Source organism: Haliaeetus leucocephalus, unplaced genomic scaffold (genome assembly GCF_000737465.1).
Source record: "Haliaeetus leucocephalus isolate CR32 unplaced genomic scaffold, Haliaeetus_leucocephalus-4.0 Scaffold536, whole genome shotgun sequence".
Classification (NCBI taxonomy): Eukaryota; Metazoa; Chordata; class Aves; order Accipitriformes; family Accipitridae; genus Haliaeetus; species Haliaeetus leucocephalus.
This window is the reverse complement of record NW_010972972.1, coordinates 7,068,711-7,090,226: the sequence shown is the minus strand read 5'-3', so window position 1 is coordinate 7,090,226 and position 21,516 is coordinate 7,068,711. Positions and strand designations below refer to the sequence as shown.

Here is a 21,516-nt window from a genome sequence, read left to right as displayed (position 1 = left end):
TTCTCCCCCACGGAAAAAAAGCAAAAAAAAAAAAAAAAAAAAAAAGGGGGGGGGGGGGGGGGGAAGGCATATAAATCAATGACACAAAAGCAAGTATAATTATCACTAAGTATACACTATGTTTTACTGCTCTCTACCCACTCAAAGTCCTCACTACCATTAGTGCTATCTAATTTGATTAGCCAGCCAAGGCCCCAGAGACACCTAATCAGGTTAGCATGGATTTGGAAAGCTGCCCAGAGCAGATTTCGGATAAAGTTTTCCAGGATGTGCACTCAGCGTTGCCAAGGAGACGGCGGGGAGGGGGGACAGGGATGGATGGATGGAGCAACGGGGGCTGGCGAGGGGAGGATGCGAGAGGCACACCGCGTTGCCAGCTCGCAAGTGCGACCTTTCTGCAAAAAAGCGGGTTTGAAGAGGTTTATGCATTCTTTCCCGCATGCGAATGGAAAGAGGGAGGTGATTGAAGGTCACAAAAGCTCTGAACTGGTGCAAGTCTAGAAGGACTGGGAAAGGAGAGCCGGCTACCTCTGTGCCTCAGTGGACAGCAATATCCTAGGGCATTCTGGTTAAGATACCAATGGAAAATTTTACAAAAGGCAAGAAGGGTTTGGAAACTGCAACACCCTATTACCTCCCAAACTCCTAGTCCTAACAGCACACCCCTTCTTCAGGACAGACACTGATCTGCCTTGCAGAGCCAATGATACCTCCTACCCTCCACGGGTCTCCACAGCCACCCAAGGTGTGATTCAGTCCCTCAGCCCCACTGAACAGCCTCAGACTCTGTGAGCATGTTCACCAAACCAGTAACATTACTGCACTAGGCTTATCTGGAAGATAAGGAACAGCTTTTGAGGCCAAGAGGATCAAACATAGTCACCTGCAGGCTGGATCTGGCCTGTGGAGCAGAAAAGTGACTGCCCTGGTTCAGACCAAGGGTCCATTGCTGCTTGGCCTTTTGGCTAAGTAAGTAATTGTCAGCATTTTAATATTAGATAGTTCTTGGTTGGACTGGACTTGTTATCTGGTGGTTGTTTGACACCGGGAGATGGAGTAGGTGTTTCCTCCATCTGCTGCTGGCATCAGCTCGGTGCAGTGATGCTCCCTGCAGTGGCATGAAAAGCAGCAGCTGGAGGAGGAGGCTCAGGGACGAGTAAGTCTTTCTTCCCTATATTGTGCTGACCCCCACCTATCTCCAGCTCTGGGGATCTCCTGTGCCTGCCGTGATGTGTATCCTCCATAAGTGTCACTTCCAAGTACCTGTCCAGCCTCCCCTGGAGTCCAAGCAAGTGTCACAAACCTTTGAGCAAATCCCGTGCTGAGCACAGCCTATGGAAAACAGACTCCCAGGGTATTTGTACCCTGGAAGACTCTGAAGTGACCACTAGTAAACGTGAAATACCGGTGCAGGTGGGTAGGGTGGCTTCAGTTCAGGCAGTGACTAAAGGGGGCAGGGAGAGGAGGAGGTATTTTGTGGGTTCTGTTCTGAATTTTCATCTGCAGGGGCTTCAAATCTCACCCAGATCTTGTAAGGGATGAACCAAGCTCTTAATTCAGGAGGTTCATAAGGATATATGCCAATGGAACGTGGGGACGTGTAAGGAAAGCACTACTGAGATTTGCCTCCCAGCTTGCCTTAAACAGGCTCTTCCCCGTGAGACCAGAACAAGTGCTCACGGGGGACGGCAGTGCAGTTATCCTCATGCCCGGACTGCTGACTCTGCCCCTGAACCAAACCTGAGCCCCAGGAAACCAAAACCATCCGAGCTTGCTCTGCTTCGCCAGCCCTCTGGGTGCACCACCATCTGCTGCTTCCCACCAAGCACCAGGGACGGACTTGGACTGAGCTGGAGCCAGGAAGGGACCACGGGACACGAAATGCTCCAGACCATAGCTTGGACACAATTTGGCAGCCGGCTCTAGCAAAACGACGTGGTGCAAGGCTCCAGAGCAGAGCACAGAGCTCACCAGATCATGGTTTGTGCCCTGGGAGGTAATCACAGAGGCACTGCAATATACTGAATTTCCAGCTCCTAGTTCAGAGGGAGAAAGACTCACATCTCAGTCTTCCTGATTTATCTGCATTATTTAAACAGAGCCTGTATTACAGCTCTTAAAAAGAATTATGCTTGCCATATGAATTGGTGCACATTTTAAAGTGTTTTGTGGTATTTTGTAAGAAGCGACATAAACCCAAACTGTACGGTGTTACAAATGATGGGGAGGCTGCGCCAAACAAGGTACCTGCAAGCATGCTTTTCGAACGGCGCACGGCAGCTGCCAGATGTCAGTGAGACTAAAGATGCGACATGGTTTTTTTTGATAGAAGTAGGGCATGAAACGGGCAAGATGCCCAAGAATGATAACCTATGTTGTTTTTAAGGTAGCAGAGGAAAATAGCAGCATCAGAGGTAGAATGAAGAAGAGGAAAATCACGCAGAGATCCACAGCTTGACTACACTTTTAAAATAAAGTTCTTTAAACGCTGCTGCACAAGTGGCACTGCAAAGCTCTGTGTTTGCTGCCTTTCAGTGGCATCCACAGCAAACACAAGAATAAAACCGCATCTCTCTTTGTGACTGCCATCCCCCAAACCGCATCTCCTCTCTTTGTGACTGCCTGGGACCGAGACTCTGTCCTTGTCCCTCAGACCTGGGCTCGCAGTTGCCTCTGTCTCCCGCAAACGGGGCACCAGCCGGCACTGTGGAGAGCTGTGGATTTGTTTTCTCCCCGGAGCTGGCAGGAGAGCATGACAGTAACCTTTAGAATCGGGGAATTCTGAAATTCAGCCTCAAAAAGTCAGTCTACAAAACCCTCTGCTTGATGGGGTATGGGAAAATAAAGGATCTCTGAGAAAAGACATCCCAGCCGTGGCACGCAAAGAGGTCTTCCTGCAGGAACAGGGACAGTAAACTGATATGGGAAATATTTAATAAATATTTCCATTTTGCATGTAAAAAGATTTGCATGTAAATATATTTTAAAAATATTTCCATTTTGCATGTAAAAAGCAGCTGAATATCATAGCCTACAGAAAGACAGTGAAATGCTGCCTCTGCCAGCAGGAGACATGGTGGGGAGATGTTAAATAGCAGCAGCTCAAGAGAAATATTCCAGCAGCTGGATCGTACCAAGGAGTCTCACATGAATTTGCCACAAAGCTCTTGGAGTTGCTCCTGTTGCTGAGAAGACCTGCATGCAGCCGAGCTCCTCTGAGCCCATGTCTGTATTTGAGGAGACCCAGATAGGTCTGGTGAGGATTAGGAGAACAAGTGCAGAGCCTCAAGTGAGCCTGAAAACTGCAAGAAAAAATCAATCTACTGAGGTTAACAATGAGAGGTTTGAGGATTGACTTGACCACAGTCATTAAGTATCTCCACAAGAAAGCAGAGAACTCGCTCATCTAGCAGACAAAATTAACATGCTCCAGGGGCTGGAGCTAGACGAATTCAAACTAGAAATAAGGCAGAACATTTTTTAATAATGAGGGTGATTAACCATTGCAGCGAATTAGAAAGAGGAGTGTGACTGAATCCCTAAGCCCTGCAGAGTCTGCAGGGAAAGACAGTCTTCCTGAAAGGTGGTGGTCACTCAGTCTGAAGGTAAAGGTTTGCATCACTGCGCTACACAGGGGGTCAGCCCAAACAGGTGAAAAAGCCCAATTTAACCTTAAAGTCCAGGGCACATCACCCAGTGAAATGGGACTGAGTGCAGGGATTGTGAAGTTGGTGGGAACTCGAGCCCCAGCGCCATGAGGACTTGCTGGTTTATGCCTGGATGCAATTGAGATGCATTACCCTGTGCCTTAGCCACGCTAATAAGTTCTGACTCCTGTCAAGGCTTAATTAGCTCGGGCGTAGAGCCAGGCTGCAGGACTGGTCTGCGTCCAGCTCCGTCTCACCCTGCCCGGGTGTCTCTGTTCGGCCCCACGGACCAGCTCGGGCTGCAGCTGGCAATGCGGCTCTGTTCTCTCGGAAATCACGGCCAAAGCCCAGTGGGCATCCAGTCCTGCCCTCCAGCTGCTCACGGGCCACGTCACCCCCACAAAACAGCCACTGCAGGAGGAGGAAGAGGAGGAAGAGGAGGAAACGGTTGTGCCGTTGACACGGAGGTGCAGAGGAGGGTCTGGGGGAGCCCAAGGTGTGCTGCAGCTGTCCCAGCCCCTGCACGCCTCTGAGTGCATCCCACCGCATGCCCTTCCCGGTGCTGCACGTGCTCCTTCCCTGCCCTTTATCGCAGCAAACGTGAGGTCAAACAGCGGGGGTGGATATATTTTACAAAAATTGATGGGGAATAACATGACCGCCGACAATTTCTGCAGCTATCTCAGCTAAGATAATCAAGGTAATAAACTTTTGCTTCAGGGCACGGAGTGACCACTTGCAGGGGTCAGCACGTTCAATGGTCTGAAGGCAGCGAGGTTAAGTGCGGTCTTTTTTCACTCCCCTCTGCAGCACGATACCAGACTTTATGGGTAAATGCTCGTCTCACTCATAGCAACTCCAGGGATATAAAGCACCCCATAAAAAACTACCATAAAGTTAGTGCTTGTGATTCAGGGTGAGATCATCATTAGTTACTGGATTAGTTAGATCAACAGAGTGATGAGGTGTAAAACCTTTTCTACAAGCAGCCTTAAAATGATGAGGTATTCTAGCACACAGCCTAGCCTCAGTCCTCTTGAGGTTTGGAAAACCTGAAGAATTCTGGATGTCACCAGAGAGGGACCATCGCACCCCCAGGTCTTGCAGCCACGGCTGCAGGAGGGTCTCCTAGGTTGGCCACTGCACAGTTCATCTTCAGCAGGAGGAACAAAGATGCCATCCTAGAACAGAGCAAGACACCAGCACCAGTTTGAAGGATGAAAACCTCAGCTAGGAAAGCCCACAGGAGCACTCCTCTCCTTGGGGTTTGTACCCACAAAGCAGCTGCCAGCCATGTTGACTGCTCTTCGTTGATAGCCACACAAGAAATCCATGCTATGCCTCTCAGAAAGCTGTCCCCTTCCTCCTGTAACTTCAGGGATGGCAGAAATAAATAAATAAAAGGAGGTAGGTCACACTACTTTGCTGAAATTTCATTAAGGCATTCAGACCCAATGTCCAAGGAAAGAGGCTGATGATGACGCCTGGGCCTTCTTCTTTGGAGCCATTTCCAGCGTCGCTGCAGTGCTCTCACTTTATTTTGTACATCTGTAACAGCGTAACTGTAGCGCTGTGTCTCTGAGAGGCCCTTCAGCTTGCTATTGAACTGATAAATTCACTGTATTACTTTACACAAATCAATACCCTAGCAGTTATCAGGGGTTGATGTGACCAAAATTGGTTTCAGCCAATTTGTGAGTGTAATAAATGTCCATTTATCAAATCAATTCATTCAGCGGTGCTTCTCAGACCGCCCGGGCTCAGGGTACCACGGGGTGATGTCTCCAGGTCCATACCCACCGTGGGATAACTCTCCTCTGTCCAGGCTCTGCATCTACAGTCCAGGGTCTATTGCATCCCCGAAGAACTGCTCATCCAGCCCCACTGTCGGTGGCTCCGGGATGTGGAAGAAGACGAACCTCAAACTAGACCAAAGCTGTTTGCTTGCAAAGTCTGACCTGACTTGCAGGCAACAAGTGCTATGCACACTGAAATATAGAACTTGTAAAGGATCCTATCTTGTCCAAAATAAAACCAATTTCCTTTGGACCAGAGCAGGATGATATTCCTGCTTACCCATTTTCCTTCAGCTTTGAAATGCCAACTGATTTCAACTTCATAACTGCTTAGCATGTTTGAAATTTGTAATTTTACAATTAAAAAGTAGAATTTCTGCACTACCCTTTATTAAAAATCTCTACACTAAAAAATACACAACACTTTTCCTTCCTCCCTTCTTATTCAACTTCAGGAAGAGTTGTAACAGATTAGTTCAATCCAAAAAGTTTAGGAAATCAGCACTGGGAAGTGGTGTTTTTGAGCCCCCTACCCCTAAGTGACCACTGCCTGGCAAACGTTATGTATCTTTATAAAAGACATATTCTTTCTCTGGCATGATATTTAGGATATGAGATCACAAAACAAACAAAAAAATATATAGTTTCAAAAAATGCCCTCCTTTGGTTTATAACCTCAGACAGGAGATGCTTTCTTTCTGTTGATCCCCAAGAAGCACGCACTGCTTCACCCTGGTGCCTCTGCATCTTCAAGTGAAAAGCCAAATAAGACCTAACCAGATTCAGAGTATAATCATTTATGAAAGTGCCCTGGAAACACAACCATAAGCCTTTTAGCTCTTCATTTGCATGAACCAGTTGTAGCATCCAGGCTGTCATTAGTTCCTGGGATCACAGGAATGACCTGCCTGTTTCTTTCTGACATATTATGAGATGGAATATTTAATTTGGATTTTGTTAAAGTGAATCAAACACCTACACCCGCAGAGGGGAAAGCATCATTCAGCCACGGCCAAGCTGCCTCCCACCATTGCCGTCCCCAGTCAGGGCACTGGGAGGAATCCTGCACTCTCGGAGATGCCCTGTTATGATCTGTTAACCATCATCCACCTTCTCACGGTCCTGCCATTGTTTGTCCTGCTTCATGTAGCAGAAAAGAGAGCAGCAGGGCTCAGATATATCCCGTGGAAATGACAGAGAAGGGTTTCCTCCCTCTGCGGTAAAGATGTCAAGCTGTTGGTGCTGCGACTGCGGCAAGCTCCGTGCAAGCATCCCGGCAGTTGGAGCCTCTGTGCATCCCCACCACCCCGGACCTGCGTGGCAAACACCAGAGCACATATTCCCTTTGTATTCTCGGCTGAGCCCCTCTGGAGACTGTTTGGATCATGCACCGAGTGACGGATTAAATCTGATTATTCAATTAAGGCAGCAGTTATAAATTAAACATATCAGCTAGGCTCGGTAAATCTCGAGATGTGGTGTGCGGCAAGTCTCCTAGCCAACAAACTGCATCGGTGAGTGCAAAACAGGAGGCACGTGGAGTCCACAAAGTGGCAGCAAAACCAGCTGGGAATAAAATAAATAACAAAAATAGATGGGAAGTGCTTGAAAGAAAAAGTCATGTCTCTAAATTCACTCTTCCTGAAAGAAAACAACAAAAATGGGGCAGAAGGGAAGAGGGGGAGGAGGGGACGGAGACTCTCCTGCTACCTTTTGGTCTGATATCCCGAGGCTGCAGGGGTATCAAGCACATTCCCTATAATTCAATAAGAGAAACCTCCATAAAGGCAGCCACTCTAATGTGCAGAAACACCACCTGTGTCAGAAACAGGCACTACCCATTAATCAAACCTTCCCAATTAGCCCGTACTGCTGCCCCCAGGCACAGCCACTCTCCAAACACAGAGGGTGTCTGTTGTGTTTGCAGGGGGAGAGCTGGCTCTTTCCAGGGCTTCCAGATCACACAGGACTTGTCTTTGTTAACTAGACCGCTATGGTTTTTGTATTTATGACAGCACGTTGCTCACAGTTCTGCCCTGACCTCAGCCTGGTCTCACCTTGCTGTCCCGTTTTCAGGCACTGAACTAGGATGCGCGGATGATTCAAGGAATTTTTAACAGGATCCAGAGGCTTTCAGGCTTTGGACTGGCAAATTCAACCCAGCCCAGCTTGCTGGAGCCTTGATTTCCTTACAGTCTTTTAGTGTCCAGCATGAAAAAAACTGCTCCTGAGTTTTGAGTGGCTGCCCCAAGCTTGTGACACCAAGGAAAACCACCTCACACAAACAACCGGGACCCCTCTTTTCTTTTCTCTGCAGGTGCTCTGGTCGGGGCTGTGCGCTCCATCACGTGCAATGGATGGAGTCTGGCTGGTGCCTTCAGCGAGAGACAAAGCGTAGTGCTCCCCGGGAGGGTAGCGGGTGGCTCGGAGCTGGTGGAGCTGCAGCTCCAGGCTCTCTGCAGGGCCAGGCTGATGCCCCAGGCTCACGCTTTGCAGGGATGCTGCTGCCGGAGCCGTGGTGGTATAAGCAAAGCAACGTTTACAGCGACAGATAATCGCATTTACTAGGCTAACTGATACAGTCAGAAATCATCCCCCTCTGCTCCACAGATGCCCAGCACCCTTTCATCTCAAAGTGCCTAATTGATTAACGAAGTTATGCTCAGAGCAACTGTCTGCGCTCATCTGAAATTCATGGTTTCTGTTTGGGCCAGTGTGCCTAAAAGCTGGTCTGGTTTTTTCCCCAACTCCAGCCATTGGTCCGATGAAAAACATTACCTTTTTCTCCAACCCTTGCTGCACACTTGTATGGTTCCATCACAGCCACAAGAGGCCAGACTCCTCATTTATTCCCTGCATTTATTTAATTTTTTTATAAGCAGTGAAAACTTAGAATTTGAAGTGCAGGAGAAACACCTCCAGAAAAAGGCACCAGCACCCTCATTTGAGCACGGCTTTCAGCAGACCCAGACAAGGCAACACTAGCTAAGGGCTTGCACTGTTTGCAATGGATTCACGGACATGTGTGACCACATGTTTTACCAAATCTATAGCACAGACAACTAACACGGCTTGCAAGACAGAAAACAACAGAAGCAGACTTGTAAAGGCAATGTGCTTTAAAGTTGAGTCTCTTAAGGAGGTGCCTCATGCAGCATTCCTCTCTCGGCAGTGTATATAGCAAGAGAAGATGGTGTCCCCTTGTATCTGTAAGGGCTCGCGGATACAGCAGGGAATGCCACAGGGACATGCTGCTGCAAAAGGTTTTGCTTTAATGTTATCTTTGGTATTTACTGGCAACACCTCCAGAAAGGTAGGGATGGAAAGGGCTCAGGAGGCAAATAACCCTTCTATCAGCTATCATCCATCCCATCCTCCCCAAAGCCTGGGTATCTTATGGCTAACCACAACCAAACACACTCTGAGAGCTCAGGATCACAACCCCCACTGATCAAAGTGGGGCCAGGCTCTGAACTCGAACTGGAATCAGTCTGTTATGAGGCAAGAAGAGCTTTGTGCCATAAACTGCAGCTACTTTGGCTGAGCAACCATTTCCTCAGCAGCAAATGCTTCGTTTGACACAAGAACTAGAGGGCACCAGGCGAAACTATCAGGAGGCAGATTTAAAATGAATAAAAGGGTCTATTTCTTCCCTAGCGATGCAACTGTCTGCCAAAGGACGCTGCAGAGGCTGGATGTTTACAGGAGATCCAAGGGAAACTTGGACAAATTCATGGAAGAAAACTCTTGAGGGCTGCTGCACACAAAACTGTAACTTCTGGTTCAGGGTACTCCTGGCTTGCAAATCGATGGACATTGGGGGAGTAGAGTGAGGAAATACCACTCTGTATTTGTCTTGCTAAAGCTCCCTGTGCTCTGGTAACAGTGGCAGGACACTGGCCTTTGATCTGACGTAGCACATATGGCCCGGAAAGTGCGGCTGAAGTATGTGCTTGTATTTTATGTGGAATGAAGCCCCAAATCTGTAAGGGATACAGGAAAATTCCCCAAAGCAGCCTGTGTGTGAGGGGCTTCTGTACATAAAGTTGTACAAAACTGCTTGCAAATTATTAATGAGTGATATTCTTTAGACAAATGATCTTGTAAAAAGATAGCTCAATGTTCAAGTGTCATCATGTTCAGCCACTGTGTTTAGCTGAGAACTGCCTGCGTGCGTGCTCAAAGGTGTGAGGTGGGCATGTCAGTGACCAACTTCGACCTTTGAGACACTACACTTAATCTGGGGAGAAAGCATCCCAAATGAAAGGGCTTGTAGGCACCTCACTCCAGTGCCTGGGAACAAAGCATCCAATGGTCGTCTCTGCTGCTGCACCTGAAACAGCCCCTCTTGTGATAAAGAGCAAGCGTTCTCTCTCACAGCCAAGAAATACCTGCTGGACCTCACGGTGAGTCCCCCACCAACCTTGGTGACCTGCTCAGAGGCAGCCTCAGATCAGGGCTTGAGGGAATGGCTTGCTTTCCCTGCAGAGCAGAAGATGTGGGAGTGCAGAGTGGGCGGTGGGTGAGGGGTCCTACCTGCTCCCACCGTTGCTATTGCGCTCTCCTGACCGATGATGTGCTCTTTTAGCCGTTGCTCCAGTGGAAACCTCCGGCGTTCCTCCACCTCCCTCCTGCGCTGCTCCTCCTGGAACTGTGGGAGGAAAGAAAACGTTGGGACCAGAGGCTTTTCGGAGCAACAACATAAGCATCGGGTAGGTACATAGAGTTTCCCCCTCCCCAGAACTGCAAAGCCCTGCATGGGTATCTCTCTGACACCCAGACAGACAGAGCACTGCTCCCTGGCACTGGGAAGCAGCCAGGGCAGATGCAGCTTGGTCTGGAAGCACCAGCTCAAGCAAGGTGAAATTTCTGGATCTGCTGGGGATGGAGGCTGGGGTGCACGGGAATGGAGAGAAGTGGGTGAGCTGCCACACCATGGGCAGCACTCAGGAACCGGCTTTGCAGCTCATGGGAAAACCAGACACTGCACTGCTTCTGTAACAGTGACACAGAGGGAACACTGACACTGCTCAAATTTCCTAATGAACTCTTAACCTGTTATGAGCTTGCTTATTTTGAAAAATAAAGCCTTGACTGTTCTACCTATATTTGTTTTCTTACCCTCCACACATCTCCTGTTCAAAGACTCCAACAACATCCCGCAGGGATGGAAGAGCATCAGTGTGTCCTGTTGTGTACACTGGGGAAGTCGGATACCATTGCTTTGCAGACAAACCCGCAGCAGCACACAGGACGGCACTGAAAAATGCTCTTTACTCTGGAAATTTGCCTTCTTCCACCTCCAGCTCACAAGGAAGCAGGGCCTTTGAGAGCCAGTAACTTATGCATTGCTTCCATCCAGATCATTTTCTGGAGCTGAAGGCTGAGATAGCACACAGAGTAGTTTACAGAGACGTCCGACACAAGCACATCTCCGAGATGCTTGGGGATGGGATACAGGCAGAGTGGGAGCAGGTCTTATGGGGCAGTGAACTTCCAGAGGAAAGAGGACAAATCTAGCCCCTGCTCATCTTTAGAAAATGCTGCAAAACTTCCTGCTGAGCACCCTTCCCCTCACAAGCAGAGGCTGGCCATTTCACCAGTGAAACACTGCTCTGGAAACAACCATCCCACAACGCCAGACTTAGCTAAGGACAGAACATAAAGAGCCCACAGGGTTTGCAGAGTGAGTAACTTAACACACATAACTGGCTCCATCATTTAACCCACCTTCCTGAAGGGGAAACACCTCTAACAAAACCAGAAAGCAGTTGCAGAAGCTGCAGCAGGATCCTGCTGCCAGAGCCGGAGCAGATAAACCCCCCCCCCGGCCAGGTTGCCAGTGTTTCCTGGGCCAGTAGTGGCTCTGACAGAAGTTAAAAAAAAATAAATAGCAAACAATCCAATTTGGGCTGGTGCTATCAGTCTCGTGTGTAACGGAGAGATGCCATCAGCCCTGATGCCTCATGTGGAGCAATAACTTCCCTGCGGATCCCAGTGGAACAGCACTGCGGGACAGACACCGTCATGTCTGTGGTGATCTCCCCCAGTTCCGTGTACACCACAAAGCTCAAAGCACTGCTCTTGCCATATATCTGTGTCTTTCTATATATCTTGACAAATCTTTTCTTCCTCCCTCCTCTTCTGCCTTTCTTAAGGTACAGAGAATTTGATCTGTGTTGTCAGGATACTGAACGATTTGCGTGGGTTTATAGAGAAGCAGGAAGACGCGCATGAAGAGCAGGAGGGGATGCCCTTTTTCTGCAATGCCCTCTCCCTCCCTCCTTGGAAAACCAACATTATAGAAGTCCTTGGGTAGGAAGAAAGTCCCTTTCATGGGTAAAAAGCTGCACCAGTTACAGTGCTTTTTCCAAGCTGTCCCACTATGGTTTTCTGCTCAGGCTCTGTTCTGGAGAGACCTGCCGTCCCATGTGCCATCTCCTTGGCAGAGCTGCAGTACCACCAGGCATCTCGCAGTTGGGTCACGCTGCCAGCTCGGAGCATCCTGAGCAGCAGCCACAACCCACACTGAGCAGGGCTCACCAGAACGAGAAAAGTCCACTGAGAAAAACATATTTTTAGATCAGTCTGGGATACAACCTGCAACAAAAAGCCCCTTGGGTTTTACACGAGACGCAAGCTTGCACTCCTTTCTCTTCCATTCCCTCCACCACCCTCCTACAGAGGTATGCACCCAGCTTCTCCCACCTTCTCCCTGCTATCTTGACACCAGGGGCAGCTGGAGCACCACATCTGACCCAGGTCTCGCTCCTGCCAGACATTTCTGCTGGACATTTTGACCTCATCTGCATTTGACTTCAGTCCTCAGTGTTGGTGGTGAGGAAACCAGCAGCCAGAGAAAGCAACACCTGTTCCAGGTTTGCAGTGTGAAACAGTGTCAGTGGGGACTGTGTCCTCACCCTCTGACTTCTACGGCACATCACTGGCACTTAAGCGGATTACAGCGGTGTTACGTGCTCTGAAAGAAATGCAAGGAGTGGTACCCTGCTCTTGCACTGAAGGCAACCAAACTCCTGTGCTCACCTGGGCTAAGAGGTTCTCCTGATGCAATGCCAGAAGCACAAGAAATGTTCATTTTTAGTAAGATATTCATTCTGTCTGTGCTTTGGCAGACCTCACTTTGAGATAATAACAGCTGGCTGCCTGTCACCAAGATGGGTACGGCAATTGTATTCACTGGCTTTCGTTATTCTTTACCCAGCATGGCATCCCTCCCAAGCATGACTGCATTTACGGGAAAATATTCAGAGGGAAGAGGTTCAGAAGCACAGCACCAGCAGAAGCAAACCTTTGCAGAAAACCTACAGATGTGGAGGGGACAGTGTCTTTCGCCTTACAGGGGTAAGATCCTAAAAATTAAAGGAAAGCAAGATGATAAACCTCTGGTCAGCTGCAGAACATGTCGGGGACGTGAACTAAGCTATGACAGCCTTTGGAGATCTGGAGAGTAGTTCTTCTGCGGGAAGGGCAAACACCATCTTGAAGTAATTCTTGTGGGTTTACAGAAAGCATAAAATCAGCTTTCACTGCAAGGCTGCTCTGCCCCTGACACTACATTTAAGATTGTGTGGGGCTTAATGAACAGACACTTTGCAAACAACCAAAAGAGAAATTTTTCTCATAAAATATGCTTAAACCAACAACCCGAGGATGTTCTGGATGGAAAAAGCAAGCCACAGCTGGATGTTTGTTTTCTTTAAAAGGTCCATCAAAGGCAATTCAGTATGATGAAGGGGACACAAGCTCCAGTTCAGGAGGTCCTCACACCACTGCTTGCCAGAAGGGAGCCCAGAGAAACGGCAACTGTGTGCTCATCCTGGCTGAAACATTCCTTAAAAATCTGTTAGCAGCCACTGATGGGACACAGGAGAGACCACTGGATGGATCTGACTGGGCCCAGTACACCAGGGGAAAGAGGACTTGAATGGCAAAGAAATACTTAGAAGAGCTGAAATCAGTTCTGGGGCTGCTTTCCTTCCAGTTACATACAGAAGACACTAGTTTCAACGGCTACTCCCTTCCTTTCTGCCCTAGATACATGACAGCTTATTTAAATTTCACTGGACTGTTTAGCAATGTGAACTAGCTCAAGAGTCCTAAACACCAGGCAAGTGTGGTCTAGCATAGGGAAAGCACACACAGAATTCTTTTTTTTTTTTTAAAGAATAAAGGAAATCAAAATAAATTAAAAATACATATGAAAACTCCTTGTTATTCTGTCACAAGGATATGTAAATAAAATCTATGGGATGTGCCTATCCAGTAATAGTTCTGCCAATTCATTCTCTAGCAGTGATTAAAATGAGCAATAAATTCTCAAAGACTCTCAGTGGAATGCAGATACTGGGGTGGATGCAACCCCTGGAGCACCATATCCCCCCCAGCTGAATATTCATCACGAGCTGGCTTGACTGCCTTACGTTTTATATACAAGTACAATCATTTTCATCAGGAACATCTCTATAGATATATTTCTTTTCTCTCCTCCTTCTATTAGTTAAGCATAAAAACCAATGCAGCTTTTCAAACTGTTAGGGGCAGATTTCCTTGCCAATGCTGGACTCCAGAGACCATTTACCCAGCAGATAATTCTCCCCCCCTCCTTCTCGTAAAGATTTCAAGTATTTTATTCTCAACTTTTCTTCCTTAAAACTTGCTTGGAGAGCTGTCCAAGCGACCAAGCGGTGCTTCTGGCTAACACAAGAAGCTGTCAGCTCTGCAGAGGAGTGCCACGGTCAGGGTTTCCTTTGCCGTGATGGAGCATGGAGAGCCCAAGAGGAAAGATCCCTGTCTCCCTGCTTAGGACAGAGGTTTAGCATTCAGGGAACATGATTCTGAACTCCTGCTTGAGCAAGGATTTTCCTAGGTGAGTGCAGGCAGTACAGCAGTTTTGACTGCCTGGCACATTTAACTCATAGTAATGTCCACTAAATGTAGTAATTGCCACAGTTTTAATTACTTCCTCTTCCACTTGTGGGCAAGTTCTTAACTTCTGGTTTTCCAGCACACAAGTTCAAATTCCAAACCTGTAGACCAACCTCTGAGGAGCATAACATCAGAGGATAAGTCTGCAACCACGAGCAAACCTGGCCTCCTCGTGCCTCAGTTTCTGCTTTTGCAGTCTGGTGGCATTGGTACCCCCCCTTTCATCGGGCAGCGGGGGGAGTTTCACACTCCCACTGACCTAAGATTCTTGGAGCCACGATGCTCAAGAGGCATTGCTCACGGCTGCTGTGATGGCCTCTCATACCAATTGATAATTAGTTGCTTCTACTCGAATAAGGCCTCATATCCAGGAATTTTAAATCCTTGACATCAGGCTGCACATCTCTGTCCATCTACTTACTCCTGGGGTTTTTATTGGAACCACTATGGCAAATGTGGTTCTTTTCCCTCTTTAAAATACCTTATAACAGCAACTCACGAATGGTACACGATGTGCTCCAGCCCACTCAAGGAGACAGTGAGGCTGAAGGGATGAGATGGCCATTTCACAACTGGACAGCAGAAATGGGGGTCTTTTGCCTTAGACTGGTGCTCATGAATGCATGGATACCAGGCCCACAAATGGACTCTGGGTTCTCAGACCTGGTTCTTTTACCAGGAATTTCAGAAAATACAGTAAAAACAATGCCCCGATTTTACTGTTTTTTTTGCCAAGGGCTTACAGAACAGTATTACTGGTCCTGTGCAGGTCACTGCTGAGGAAGAAATGTTATACATGGAAGAGGAGGACACATAGCCACGAACACAGCTAACAAGACTTCAGAAGAGGTTTTTTTTCCCCTTATGCATCATGTCATTAACTTATACAGACCTCTTTTGAAAAAGCATGGAGGTGTAGGTGTGCTAAGGCGCTCCTCCATTGCTTGCGCCAGGTCTTCTTTAAAACTGTTCTTGTAGTGGGAAAGGAAGCACAAAGTCACCTGAATCTCAGGCTCACCTTTGTCTCCGACGCTTTCAGAAGGTTCATGACCTCCCCTTCACGGGCATAATCCAGGGGTGTATGTCCCATTTCGTTCTTCTGCAGGGGGTTGGCACCTGATGGCAGGAAGAAATTTATAAGATCAGGGGATCGGAGTTCAGTCTTGGGGCAGAATGAGCAGGAAGCACATCTTGTGCCTCCTGTCCTAGTCAGCATCCCCTCTTAACCTTTGCTCCAAAGGCTATCTGGATCAGAAAGGGACAATGTACAACCAGCGGTTACATGCACGGGTGTCCAGGGAACAAGAAAAGGAATTGTCACTGCTAACAATTGGCTTGGCAGGGAAGAGCTGCTGTGGGGGATGAGAGCACATGGTCACCAGAAGAAAATACAGCTTCACAAAAGCACCCGCTCCCGATCCTGTGGGAGCCACATGGGACCATTACGACTTCAATTGGACACGCTACCCTTCCTCTCTGTTACTCCAAGCTGGAGATGGAGATGGCTGTAGTCTGCTAAACAGCTGCCACCCTAAGCCACAGGAGTGGCTTCTGGGGGAAAATCACACTCTTCTTTAGAATGTAATTAAAAAAAAAAGTCAACAAACCCCAAAGACTGAACTGGAGGGAGTCAGATGGGCACCCTCACAGAAACAAGCTCACACAGAGATTGCTCCCCGTCCTCTGTCCCCGTCCCAGACACGCTGGACTGCGGAAGAATGTGCAAAGGCAAACGGCTCCCAGTTGCAGTGATGGGAAGTATATAGAGGGAATCTTGGACAGGGCAGTCCAAGATCAGGAGAGAGGGGTACTGGGGAAGAGCCAGTGAGGCAGGCAAGGTCTCAGGATTAATCTCTGGCTCTCAGCATCTCAGGAGGTATGTCTAAAGCAGAGAGACTCAGCACTAATACTGGTGCACTCTGTGACTCCACGACAGCTTGCTGTCACCGACCAGACACCAAGGGTTAGGAGAATGAGGCTTCAAATCGGCCTGAAATTCCTCAGGTTGGTGCTTGAGCTGACCATCCCACCGGTTTCAAAGCTACAGCACTTATTGAGCCTTGAGAAGCAACCTGGGGAGGGAAGAGCTTATAGTAGGTCTGGCTGATTTGCCTGTAAAACGGAGGGGACAGTGGTGACAAGCTGCTGGGAAGGGCAGGCTGATGGTGCCTGTGCACGACTGTGAAAAACGGGAGCCTGGGCACTGCTACAGCATCCCCACTTTGCAAGGGGCTCAACAAACATCTTCCATCCCGCTGGAAACAGGAACAAACCGAGTACCTTGGCACAGGCAAAGCAGGCTGCAGCTTCTGCTTCTATAATGCAGGAGAGTGCAGAGCACCAGGATTGCTCAATAAAAGCGAGCAGCAATCATAATATATGAAAGAAGTGAGAGGACTCTCTGCGAGCGGGAGCCAGAGAGATTAGCTATTTCTAAGCATTGGCATCAGGGATCTATATTTGCTTACAGAATGAAAAATGTGCTCCATAAACATTCGACACAGAGTAATTTCTATTGCAAGCCTTGTCATTGCAAATAAAGAATATGATCGAGACAGGTGAGATTATATACTGCTGAGGCCGGCCACTCAATATCTTTTAAAGAGACAGTGCTCCCATGGCCCCCCCCTGCTGCCAAAACCCACCCCGGGTTTGTGCAGTGAGGAGGGGGGCAAGTTTTCTGGCTTCTCCAAATGATGACATCCTCGAGGCTAGGCCTGCTCTCATTTTAGATGGAGGTTGAGGGTTTGTTTGGCTTTTCCCTTCTCCTGGATCTATCAATAATGGCTATCCAATATTGGCCTAATCCCCCTGTTAATGGCTTTGACGACTTGACTAATTGCTGCAATAATTGATAGAACCTGACTCCTACAACTGGTCGATTCCAACCTTGAGTACCGGCAGCAATAAAATATTACGCCGCAATAAATAACAGTGTCACTTTGCTTGCTAATAGAAGGTAAAAGTGGCGACCGGTTTGTCAGCGCCCCGGCCTGACCCCCTTCCCCATCTCCACCTCCTCCCCTGCCCTCTCCCACCCCGGCAGCTGGCTGGAGCGGCGGCGGAGGGGACGTCAACCTTTGGAGACTTAATAGAAGGCAATTTGTCACCTCCCACTAGCTGTCTGTAGCTGGAGATCGACACCTGGGCAACACCTCGGGCTGTGCGAGCCCGTCGCCTCCTCCCACACCTCCCTGCTCATATTAGGAGGCCCCGGCTTATAATATTTGATAAATAGCACGCTGGTTCACTCGCAGCATCCGCGCGGCATCGCGTCGCTGGAGCAGCTGCATAAGGTCACTCATTGGGGAAATATGTTTCTGTCAGCAGTATCGAAAAAAGTTTAGTAGAGTGACAGGCCTCAATTTTTCAAATTTTATTAACTCCATCCTCTTAACAATTTGTCTTGAATTCCTTCAGATTCTGGATAACTGTCAATAGAGCTCACGACACAGCAGGTGCTGGTACCCAGGCCCTCCACTGCCATCAGGGAGGAGACGGGGATGGCAGGGAGAGGGGGAGATGGCAGAGAGGAGGAGGTGATGGCAGGAGGGAGAGGAGGATGCCAGGGGCTTGCAGGGCTCACACGGGGCTTGGAGGAGCATCCCAGCAATGCTCCGTGGGCAGCCCTGTGTCCTCTGCAGCTTGGCAGCCCTGGGACCCTGCCGCAGCTTGGTCCTTGCTCTCCGTTCTCCACCAGTCTGTCCTGACAGGGCAGAGGAGCGGAGATCTGGCTCAGGACATGTAGCCAAATAGGTGCCTGATGAAGCAAGAATAAGCCTCACACCTCAGACAGACAGAATGGGGCTCAAAGCGTTATCAATGACCCATAGGGACACCCAGAGAGCTACATTTCTCCAAAGACTGGACACAGAAAGCCTGTGAAACTTGGGAAAGCCCGGGGCACTGAGACAAGGAAAGGAGTAAGTGTGAGGACCTCATTTCATAGTGCAACCAGATGCTGTGAAAGCTCCTTTGTGGACTGCTGCTCTCGGGCATCCTCAGAGGTAACCTCCAACCTCAGCGTTTCGGTCCTGAGCCTCTCTTCTGCAGACCGCTCAACAGGAGCTGCTTTGGGGACAGAGGATGCAGCTGCTATGAACTAGCACCAGACGGTCTATGTCCTGATGCCATTCTGAATGTCCTGTCTGCAAAAAGTCTTTTCTGGTGAAGCAGACTAAATCCCAGAAAGAAGAGCCTGGAAATCCCCACTCCCACAGTGGGTATGCTGCTGAGGGTGCTGGAGATGGGCACAGAGAGCGGCTGTCGTCCTGAACCAGGGAGGGTTTGAGTGGCAGACAAGCGCTGGGATGAATTGCACAACTCTGGTGCACTGAATGCAATTTGCCACTGCAGTTACACCTTTCCGTGGCCCTGTTCAAATACCAACATAGTCTGGGATTCACCAGGAGGAAGCAGCCCACACTATCTGCTGGGGATTACACAATGTCATCAGCCATCAGCTTTGACAAGGAATGACATTATTATTGCTCCACATGGCTAGTTAAAGTAATATAAAAAGACTTCTCTCCTCCTGAGTCTTCAGTGATTGAATTAGCATGATCACCCCTTTTTCCAGTAACGTAAACCTGTTTTTAAATCAATAAGACACGTATTTCACAAGCAGCTTTTAACATACAAGAATGCAGCCCACCAGCAGATAACTTTCAGAAACATGGATGTTAAAGACAAAAGAAACGCATGCTATTTATTAAAAAGTCTTTATAATGAGAAAAGTTATTCTGTCTGGAATATCTGGAAGCTCTGTCCAGATGAGAAAAACGGAACGGAGCATTTGCTCTGGCAAGTTAAAATGGAAAAAACACAGGTCAAAAAGTATTTAAAAGAAGCCCTTGCTTCAGGAATGAAAACTAGAACAACTTTTTAACTGTATCAGAAGCTGGAAGTCAGCCGGAGGAGGTGAGTTTCCAGAGGTGACCAAGGTGAAGCAGGAGGGCTTGAGATGATGTGAGGAATGGCTAACTGCACTCTGCATCCGCGGTTACCACAGAAAGGGTCTCACGCCAAACCTCTTACAGGCACACGCTGCAGGACCTGCCTCAAGTTGAAGCATCAGCAGAAACAGTTTTAAAACATTACTGAGCATTAATAAATTGCCAGGCCTGGAGACTTTTCACTGAGGAGTTCAGAAGGAGCTTAAACACCAAATTATCCACCAGCGCTAACAACTCACGGCTTGTCATGTCCACTACACGGTGACAGTGGAAGGCAGCAAATGTGACACCAATCTGTAAAAAACACTTATACAAGGAAACACAGTAGCAGACATGTGGAAAAAACATGTAAGAGCAAAAGTCAGCACAACTTTTCTGGCAGAAAGCCTTGCCTTCCCGAGCTGGGGGCCATGCCATCACTGTTCAGTTGGAAACCGGGATCTACTCCATGCAGATGCATCTCTGATGCCCGAGAACTTCAGAGTTCCGCACCTAAGATGCAAGCTGTTACAAGAAAAAGGCTCCTCATGGATAAACAATGACTTAAACACTGAAAACAAAGGATTTAAAGGTCAGTGTCCACAGAGGAAGAAAGTTGTCAAAGGCATCCAAGGGATTTCTGCTAATGCCTGTGTGGTCAGACCATCTGTGAGTGGCTGGAGTGAGGGCTAATACTGACATGACAAAGATGACTACCAATACTAAGTTTTTCAGAGCCATTTGAGTGACAGCGATGAGCTGGCAAGCGAAACTCAGCTTAGATAATAAATGTAAACCAATGCACGTGTGGAAAAATCGATCTGAGTTACATACAAGCATTGACAGGCACTGAGCCACCTTCCACCGGGAAATCGGGCACGAGGCATTGGAGTTGCCGTCAACAGCTCCATGAAAACATTAACTTGCTGCTGAATCAAAGCGGGAATTAGTTCAGAAGGAAGAAAGCACCAGACATTTGTCCTACTCTGAGTTTTCCTCCTCAGTGCTGTTCCCGGCTGCTCTCAGGGGTGCAGGGACGTGGTCGGGTGCAGTGTGCTCCCAGCCATGCTACGTCCTGCATTGCCACATCGTTAGGCACCAGCAGCGAGTGACCTGCCTAGAGGAGCTTGCTGTGCAGATGGACACGATAAAGGATGGAAGAAAGAGAGGAATATCTAGAACAGTGAGCCGCTGGCAGGGCTGAGAAGCACCCCAGATCTCCTGAAACTCAGCCCAATGCTTGTTTATTCAGGCACATTGCATCCTGAAGGCCTTTTGGTGTCCTCAGCACCACATAACGCAGCATTATACACCTCAGGGTATGAACTACAGAACACTCTTTCAAACTCAGAACAAGCCCTTCACATTTACTTGATCTCTTTTATGCTGTTCAGTGCTGGGACAAGGGCTGTTGCCCTTCTTTATAGGTGGAATCTTGCACATAGATTTTTCACCCCAGTATAAAATTACAAAATACAATAAAATGACCAAATTTGCTTTCAGTGACCCCAGTGGAACTCTGGAAAATAAAGAGCTCTGTAGAGGTATGCCCAGTGCACAGGTACAATCCCAACCAGAACCTGCCCTCCAGAAAAATAACAGGAGAGGACTGTATTTCTCTTTGAATACACAGAACAGTTCACACGCATGGCAAATGGGAAGGTTGCAACAGAAGAAGACAGAGAAAAAAATAAATTAACGTGTGTGTTAAGTATAAACATGTTATTTTAGATATGCCTTTTGAGAGCTCCAGCAGAGAAGAGTGCCCTCCAGCAGTGCTTCTTTGAGCAAGGGTACTGCTGCTGGTGCACCCCTGGCACGACACGACATGACACAACACGACACGACATGACACGACACAGCATGGCACAGCAGCCTCCCTCCTGCAGCTCTTTTTCCCAGGGCAGCTGGCAAGGGGATCACCGCGGTCGCTGCTGGTCCCCTGTGCCTGACACACAGCACTGCATGTATCACTCAGACACAGACCGCATGAAGAGGATGAAGTAGGGGAGCCAGGTCTGCAAGTTCTTGTACTCCGAGCACAAGACTTGACATATCTGAGGAAAAAACAGGCTTCCCTCAAGACGTTACGAGTATTAGCTAATCTTACCTCAAACTGCTTTCAACTTGCATAAGTGGTTAAATTCAAACTGCCTTCAAACACAATCTTCTCCAGCAATGCACAGGAAGGAC

General features: G+C 48.3%; 1 protein-coding gene across 3 annotated transcripts in view; it reads right to left on the bottom strand.

Moving 5' to 3' along the window:
* CLPB (ClpB caseinolytic peptidase B homolog (E. coli)) overlaps window positions 1-21,516 on the bottom strand; it is an 83,153-nt gene that overhangs the window by 17,214 nt on the left and 44,423 nt on the right. For all 3 annotated transcript variants that reach the window (XM_010576673.1, XM_010576675.1, XM_010576674.1), the window contains 2 exons: window positions 15,408-15,505; window positions 9,980-10,094 (listed from right to left, as the gene is read on the bottom strand). In XM_010576673.1, the coding sequence (XP_010574975.1) occupies window positions 9,980-10,094; window positions 15,408-15,505 (213 nt within the window). The remainder of the gene's footprint in view (window positions 1-9,979; window positions 10,095-15,407; window positions 15,506-21,516) is intronic.